The sequence below is a fragment of the Betta splendens genome, chromosome 3 (genome assembly GCF_900634795.4).
Source record: "Betta splendens chromosome 3, fBetSpl5.4, whole genome shotgun sequence".
NCBI classification, from domain to species: Eukaryota; Metazoa; Chordata; class Actinopteri; order Anabantiformes; family Osphronemidae; genus Betta; species Betta splendens.
Window position 1 is genome coordinate 18,931,547 of NC_040883.2, and position 8,241 is coordinate 18,939,787.

The following is an 8,241-nucleotide window of genomic DNA, read 5'->3' on the forward strand; positions in this document are numbered from 1 at the left end:
TTTCATAATGACGTCAGCCCTGGACAATAAGATGTATACACAATGTGCGCCTTTGATCAAATGGCTGAAGAAATGCCTAGAAGCCCCAGAGTCAATTTGGGAACTATTTCCAAATTTCCAATAAAACTTTCACAGTTTTATCAGCAAGCCTTATTATCCTGGAAACTGTGTTACATTCACAATTCCTCACCACACGATGAAATAATGGGAATATAATGGAACTATACTAACATTACTCTAATTAATCCAACTTTTCTTAAACAGACGCTTACATTTGACTTTATAGTTTATGTTACTTGACGACAAAGGTGAGATGCTTGAATATGAAGCGTTTCTGAGAATATACTCTTTCCCTATAAAATAAAAAATACTTTTTGGTTAAAAGAGCTATGATCTATTGAACTAATGAAATGTCATTTAGCATTTAACAAGAGCCCAGACCAATTGTTATTAATGTTGAAATAACAAAAAAGAAATGCACAAACATGTGCATAAGAAGAAGAGTCATAATTTTACACCTAAAGGAAAATTCTTTTGGAACTCTCAGTTAGGTAAAGAAATTGGCGAAAAGCTTGGTTGTCACCCCTTTAATATTATATTTCAAATAAAGTTGAAGAGTTGCACCTGTAATATGAGACATCGATGTGACCTGTACATTCTGTAACACTGACACACAGTACACACATACATTTGTTTTGTAAGTGCCTCTGCTGTTTGGCTTTTTCAAAGACACAGAGAAGTATATTTCTAATGAAACTGGTCGTACTGTAACCTTTGGTGTTAAAGACATTATCACAAAATTTGAATGATCATTCAGTATGTCATATTGTAAATCTTATTCCATTGATGGGCAAATTTCGCATTCATAAATCTAGGTTTTCTAAGTCTAGCCCAAAAATAATCTCTTTTAAGACAAGCTAACTCTTACCTCACTTCTTTAAGTCCACTGTCAAATGAAAAAAGTATTAACACATTAACCTGTTTAATAGTTCTCCTCCCAATTTGTAATTATGTATTTAGTTTTGTAATGTATCATTTCTATTTGCTATGTATTTCATTTAATTTATTTCATTTTAATTTATGTCAATAATTTATATTGTGTTGTTTGCTGTACATAATAAGGTCACTGTATTTTTACTTTGGACCATGTCAATGTGTCAATAAAGTTGTACAAATAAAGAACCTGCACCTTCGTTGCAGATGACCCAGATACTGATCTACCTATGTTTACCTGAACATCCACAAACACGTGAACACAGAACGACAGTTATATTAATTCGGTCAACCGGTGTCCCTTTGGTCCCTATATTAGTTTAACTCCAAAGAGTGGTGCCTATGAAAGGTTGTATATACGACAGATGTTTAGAAATCAAATATGATACAAATATACAAGTCAAAGATCGGGCCAGTGCAGGTTACAGGTTACTTCGCATTACGCTGAGTTAAAAGACAAAACTACCACAAAAACATGCAGAGTTCACTCATACAAAACTAAATAGTCATTGACTATTAATGATGCTCAATGGTAAAAAACTAAACTAAATAGAAATCCCTACAAGCAGTCTGAGATTGAACCGATGAATATACAAAATGACTGTTGCTCCACTGTTCTGGAATGGAACGTGGTGACGAAGTTGGAGTTGCGGTTTTATCAGAACTGGGTTTATTCTACGCGGACGTGACTTGAGTTCAAAAGTATAAGAAAACGTTTTCTTTTACCCAAAACGTGGACGAAGGACGTGCGCGTAGAGCTAAGTGACAGCTGGACGCGGTCTTCTTCCGCCAGAGCGGATCAGCTGACCGGTGGTGTCAACAACACAGACGCCATCGCGCCTGTGGTGGTAGAATAGAGACGCTGAAGTCAGAGGTGAGGACGTGCGTGGAACTGCGTGTGCTCGAAACGTAACCGTTGCTCATTTAGTTCGTGGCTAGTGGCGATACATATATAACAGGCGTCTGTTCATGTTCAGCCGAGTGTCATGAAACGTTGCGGGACTTCCTTGTGTCAGGTGACGTTAGCTCGCAGCTAGCGTTCGTTAGCTAGCTGCACCGAGGCGTCCGTTCTGCACAGGCGTCGAAAACAACCTCTAAACTCTCCGTGTGACACCTGAACCCGCAGGAGTTCAAGTTATAGTGGCCGCTCACTAATCGATATTGACGACGTAAACAGGTTGTTGTTCATTCGCCAGTCACCGTTTAGAGTCATTTTTAGCTAACATTAGCGTCAATCCAGCGCTAAGTTGTGTTGTCTTATTAACGTCCAGGTACAACGCAAGTAGCGATAACAACCTGAACTCGGTCTTTGCCAAAACAACGTAGACGGAACGTTCAGAGCACGAAGCTTCGACGGAAGGAATGCTAATTGTTTAATTGCTCAATTAGCCTTAGTTAGATAGCGGAGATCAAGTTTGTTTTCCGCTTTGTTGATCAGCGAAGTAAAAAAGCGAAGTAGGTGATGTTGGATCGGGTAGAAAATACAAGGCCGGGCGTTTAAAGTAGGCGAGGATTCTCAGGTTAATTCACGTGTTAAGGTCATTGCAGACACTCGTGTTACTGTGGTTGAGGATGTATCTTTAACCACAGGTGACGTCGCCACAGTCCTTGGATCTGTGTCAGCAGCTTTACCACTGTTTGTTGCTAACCGCTTCTTTTAGGTACATTGCTAAGCGTCGCTTTTACGTGAAATGCAAATCAGCTGTTCGTGTTCTTGCACATTCTTAACGCAGTCTAATATTCCATTCTGTCAGAACCCTAATAACGTCTCGACGCTACGAGTTGAGCGCACGGCGCTGCTCGGTGTCGTGTTCATGTGACAGAGTTCACGGGCCCAAACATAGCTTCTGCCGTCGGCTCCAGGAAGCGCGGCGGCGAAGCTTTGGTGTTTACAGACACGCCGTCACGTGTTCCGCATCAGCAGATGAGCCACACACCAGGCAGCAGGTCGCAGGGCTTCACTGAGGCTGCGTCTAGCGCGGCGTTGGCCTGCGTGTCCCGTCTTGTCCTTGCTGGAGGGGATCGGGTGTTGTATTCGCCACCTGACTGCTCTGTGCAGTCACGTTAGGCCCCAGTCTCAGATGAGCGCCCGTTTTATTATTTGGTGATACGTCTGTGTTTTTCAGGTTTCTCCCACACGCTTCAAGGCGATCCAGCATGGACTCCAGGTCTCGCAGACTCCCCTTCTGTCTGTCCAGCTCCCGGTCGTCCTACACGCCAAACCCGTCGGTCTCCTCCTCATCGCTGGCCTCCAGTTCAATATACAGTCGGGACACGGCACTGAATAATGACTGCTTCCCGAGGGCGTCATCTGCATATAAAACAGACTTGGATTCGCAGGTAGGCGGACGACATTGTTTTCAAGCAGCGCCGAAGTGCAATGAACCAACCTGTTGCTGCATATTTGTGTGCGGGGCGCACCCTCCTCTTTGAGGTCAAACGGAGCACACGCAGGTGGTAATGCCTGAGCAGTAGCCACAGCCCTGTTTGTTTTCCAAGGATTCATGCCTTTATAGCCTCTGACTGGCTGAACACACCTTATCCAGGTAATCTGTGGGTGGGACAGCAAGGGTTGGAAAACCAGTCGAACGGTGGCTGTGGGAGCAGAATTGACAGGTGTGTTATTAGATCTGGTCACTGTAGGTGAAATATAACAGGGTGAACTGGAATAGTTCTTGTTGCAATTCATTCACTTATTATTGATATTTTCAATGTAAGTCAAAGTTAGAGCTTCGCCATCATACTGCATCTCCATTTTTCTTGCACCGCAGGCTTTAGTCGTGTCTCTGTAGCGTATTCAGGAAGCTCTTTTCGTACTGGTCCCCTTAGGAGCCTGGTACAGTAGCTAACTGTATCAGCGGTGCAATAGCAGACACTTTAGAGCTCTATTTATAGAGCAGCCTAGATTCCGCCGCACACGTGTGTATTTCAGTCCCAACCCATCTCAGAAGATTGTGTTACTGTAGGCCTGGTCTCTACCTGCTTGTTCCTGTCCTTTCCACAAGACTCAGTGCTAGGTCCAAAACCAAACTAGTCACATTGCTTTGGATTCTTCTTCTCTAAACTTGTAATATTAAGAAGAACACCTCAAATTAGTAGCAGTAAAACAGTTCTCCACATTATTCCAATGAGGCGTTTCAGAGTATTGTGGAATTGTTAGAATAGTTGCACATTATCTTTGTGGCAGTTGACCAGTCGTGTTTCCTGTCTTATCGAACCTGGTTTATTATGGTCCCAAAGCTGTGACACTGTTGGCAGAAAGGATTAGCATCATTAGCATTTGCTTAAGCCAGTACAAGATGCAAACACAGTGTCACTTTACCAATATAGAGTTCTACTCAAACACAAGAAACGTTGTCTGTCGTCTTTGCTTTGCTACAGTGTTTTGTCCTTCATACTTTCTAAGTAGTGCTATATGTTTTAAAGAGTTCCCGTCTCCTGAGTTCATCCAGAGACTACAGCAGCTCTGACAGTCGCTCTGCCAGGTGGAAGCTGCCCTCTTCTCTGACATCATCCTCTAGCAGATCTTACGATCGCCCCTGGGCTGAATCCTCCCTCAGTAGCAGGAACAAACTGGTACTGGAGCTGTCCTGTGTGTTTATAGACAAAGTGTGTTCATGAATGATGTCACCGGAACAAACCTTTATCTGTTCTGTGTCCCTTGATGTTTCCCAGACTGATTCTGAGGGGAGGGTGGGCCTGTGCTCAGGGCTGTTGAACACCAGCGATGACGGTGATTCTAAAAGGGCCAAGCTGTCGTATGGTAACAGAGCACTGTACCCAAGACCAACCAGCACCTCGGTTACTGGTTCGACCTATTCCAGTAACGTATCTAGCAGTGGCAGAGGTACGACCCAACATGACGCAACTCACTTTACAACCTGCATCCGGTTGCAAAACGTGTTACGTGTAATGGAATTTAGCTTTAAACAATGGGTTCAAGTTTTTACTTCTGAGGTTCTGATGTTTTTTCCATCAGCATCTGATTTTGACCTCAAAACGACTTTTCTGCTCCTTAACAGGTACAAGTGACAAACATTACCCTTTGGACTCCTCATGGAGCTCCTGCCGTTTACTCTCCCGGTCATCGTCGTCCTCCTCGAAGCCTCTGTTCTCCAGGAGGGAGCAGGAGATGAAAAATGAGCCCAGTGTCTCAAACCTGGGAGAAAGAAGAATTCGGACCCCTGGATCAGCTCCTTCACTGTGTAGGCAGATTTCTGGCGTGTAAACACCCACTGAGCATTCAACCTGTATTGTTCAGTGTTACAGTGCTCTTGTCTCCTTGTTTCAGATCAGACAGACCGGATGGTCTCTTCATATGCTCAGGGCGCCCGGCCCAAGGAGACCACCTACTCTGCCACCTACTCTACCTCCTCCTCTGCTAGAGAAAGAACCCTAAATCCCCACATTTCTTCTTCCACCTCCCTCCGGTCTTCTCCTGTACTACGGGATTTTAGCAACAGAACCACAAGCCGGTTTTTGCATGGCTCGTCCACGCTCTCTTCATCTCAGGAACAAACGGGAAACTCTGAATCCTCAGATAGCTCCTCCTCGTACTCCTCCCATAGCTCCTGGTACGCCGCACCTTCGGCCAGAGCAGAGCCTGCGCTCTCCCCACGACCGGCCCCCGAGGGTGGAGAGCCCGAGGGCCGTCGCTCCACAAGACGCCTTCTGTCCCGTCTTTTTTCACGGTGCTCCAGTCAAGACTCTAGTGGATCATCAAGTGTTCGCTCCCTTGACGATGACTGCCCATCAACTAGCGGAGAGTCTGTGGATGGCGATGAGGGAGCCAGGAAGTCAAACGTGAACTGTGATGTTCGAGGGTCAGACTCAAACTTGAGTAGTCTCAGAAGTCGGAGAGCGGACCTAGGCCCGATCAAAGAAAACACAGATCCTTACCTCAGTGCTTCAGGTCGGCCCAGAACAGAAAGACCTTGGAGAGAGTCTGGTAACAGTGTTGGTAATAACACCAGCAGCAGCTCCTCCTGGCTCTCCTCCTCTCTTCGAGGCCGCTGTCCTCCTCTGCTCTCTCGTCTCAGGAGACATGCTAGGGATGAGAGCACACAAGCAGCATCTGCAGGTTTGGAAGAAGGCTGCCATCCACGCCATTTACTGAGAAGGTGGGGTGACCTTGAGCATAAAACATCACAGGATGATGATGACGATGATGATGATGATGAGGAAGAGGAGGAGGACGACGACGATGATGATGTTGAACAAGAGGAAGGGGCAGTTGGTTTGGAGGCCTTGGCAGCGAGTCGTGGTTGTCCTTGTAGCCTCGAGGATGAAACCTTACCTGAGCTCGAAGATGCGTCTCTCAGTTTTTCAGCACTGCGAAGAGTTGCAGTGTATGATAACGTTTCACTTTCTATGGCTCCAGCGAATAGTAGCGAGAGTCACCAGGATGCCCAGAAGGACAGTAGGGACCTGGAGAAACTGCGCAAGATCAAGGAGCGGTATTAATTTTAATCCCTTACACAATAAGCAATAACCTTATGTCCATTCTGCAGTTACTACTGTGTTCATGCAAAATATTAAACAGCTGTTTTTTTTCCTACTGTAGACTGCTCCTTGAAGATTCTGACGAGGAAGAAGGCGACCGCTGCCGAATCTGCCAGATGGGGCAAGAGCAGGAATCCAACCCCTTGATTCAGCCTTGCCGCTGTACAGGAAGCCTGCAGTACGTCCACCAAGAATGCATCAAAAGGTGGCTTCGCTCCAAAATCGGTTCAGGTAGATCCAGTTCGAGGCGGCCGTGTTTTTGACCAATACCAAATCAGGTTTGATTACTTATATTTACTTGCTTACTTAACTTTTTACTTATATCTTCAGGCACAAACCTTGAGGCCATCACAACATGTGAACTCTGCAAGAAGAAGCTGCGCTTGAACATTGACAACTTTGACGTTCAGGAGTTATACAGGACACATGTCCAGGTGAGTTTCAAGAAACCTACATATCAGACTGTGCATTTTCAGGAATAAAACTAAATAGAAATTTTTATCCGTAATCGTCGCTTTTAACTTCTGTTGACATTAAAAACATTTTTTTGCTTTACAGTCTGAATATGATGACTTCATCAGCAGTGGCCTCTATCTGGTCGTACTGCTGCATTTCTGTGAGCAGAGGTTCTCTGATGTCTTAGGAGCTGTCGATGCAGCTGGGGTGAGAAAAGCAGATGCTTAATGGATGTACAAACAGTGCTTATTCAGCCTTAGCGCTAATCTAAAAGACCGTCTGAGGTCTCAACTGGATGAAACAGCCCTTTGTGTTGAATTGCTGCCTTTTACCTTACATTAGAGTGCAGTCAGTTGTTTTGCTGAACTACAAATGCTCAGCACTGATTTACATGATGTTTGTATCTCGGAGAGACACGTGTTCCCTTTCTCACCTAGTTATTCAACCTGGTGAGAATTCTTCATGAACACATGGACAATCTTGAAAGTATGTGGCTCGTCTTTTTCATGCTTCTGTATGTGTTTAAATGAACTGATTTGTGCGAGCCAGCTGTCCTCAGCTTTACACTCGACTGTAGATTACATCCACTTGGTTTTATTAAAGCGCTGTCTCTGAATCGCAGTTCCCCGTGGAGAAAGCGACGAGGATGGGCAGGACAGCCGGCCTTCTATCGACTTCTCTGACCTGGACGAGGATCTGGAAGAAGACTACTGACCTGGTGGAGCGAGGGGCTGCAGGGTTCATCCATGCGCTAGCTGAGCTCTGACACTTGGCAGACATGCTGTGGACAGAACACATGGCCTTTGCCGTTATGGAAACTTGAATTGAGGGAATTAACTATTTCTGTTGACACAATTGTTTCTGTGAGTGCACTTTATCAAAATATGATTACATAAAAAAATGCAAGTCCTTCTAACTGTTCTACCACAAGTGCTTTATTGTTAAATAAGGCACAGTGACGCGGGTGTGATTTGTATTTGTGATGCCAAGACATGCTGAGAGAGGCTATATGAAACAGCAATTAGGTTCTTTTCCCAATAAATTATAAAAAAACATATATTCCACTTTAAGTTTCCTTTACCTTTGTTTCACTGTTTGAAATGCTTTGTCTGTACAAATCTAGTTCTTGGCTTTTAAATTTGGGAATAAAGACTAAATGCAAACAGATTTATTCACTGTGGTGCTGTTTTTAGATTCATACAACTTATCTCATTTCCTTTCTATATACACAGAATTCAAAACTCCCATAAGGTCAAATCAGTCACACCAGTGACTTGTCAGCCACGTGTC

The 8,241-nt window shown here is 44.6% G+C and overlaps 1 protein-coding gene across 2 annotated transcripts; it reads left to right on the top strand.

Annotated features, from left to right (window-relative positions):
- The first annotated feature begins 1,653 nt into the window (after positions 1 to 1,653).
- Positions 1,654 to 8,118, top strand: marchf7 (membrane-associated ring finger (C3HC4) 7). 2 transcript variants are annotated; one of them, XM_029144846.3, is made up of 11 exons: positions 1,654 to 1,867; positions 3,120 to 3,333; positions 4,420 to 4,569; positions 4,669 to 4,840; positions 5,016 to 5,198; positions 5,285 to 6,449; positions 6,557 to 6,726; positions 6,826 to 6,929; positions 7,054 to 7,158; positions 7,389 to 7,437; positions 7,574 to 8,118. In XM_029144846.3, the coding sequence occupies exons 2-11, from the start codon at positions 3,151 to 3,153 to the stop codon at positions 7,663 to 7,665; spliced, it is 2,373 nt and encodes a 790-aa protein (XP_029000679.1). In that variant the 5' UTR covers positions 1,654 to 1,867; positions 3,120 to 3,150; the 3' UTR covers positions 7,666 to 8,118. The 2 variants fall into 2 exon arrangements, with proteins under 2 accessions (XP_029000679.1, XP_029000680.1); XM_029144847.3 differs by lacking the exon at positions 1,654 to 1,867 and adding an exon at positions 1,874 to 2,170.
- The last annotated feature ends 123 nt before the right edge of the window (positions 8,119 to 8,241 follow it).

Coding starts and splice junctions, on each gene's coding strand:
- marchf7 (XM_029144846.3), top strand. CDS start 3,151: ATGGACTCCAGGTCTCGCAGACTCCCCTTCTGTCTGTCCAGCTCCCGG. Junction 3,334..4,419: donor AAACAGACTTGGATTCGCAG/GTAGGCGGACGA, acceptor TATGTTTTAAAG/AGTTCCCGTCTCCTGAGTTC. Junction 5,199..5,284: donor TGGATCAGCTCCTTCACTGT/GTAGGCAGATTT, acceptor TCCTTGTTTCAG/ATCAGACAGACCGGATGGTC.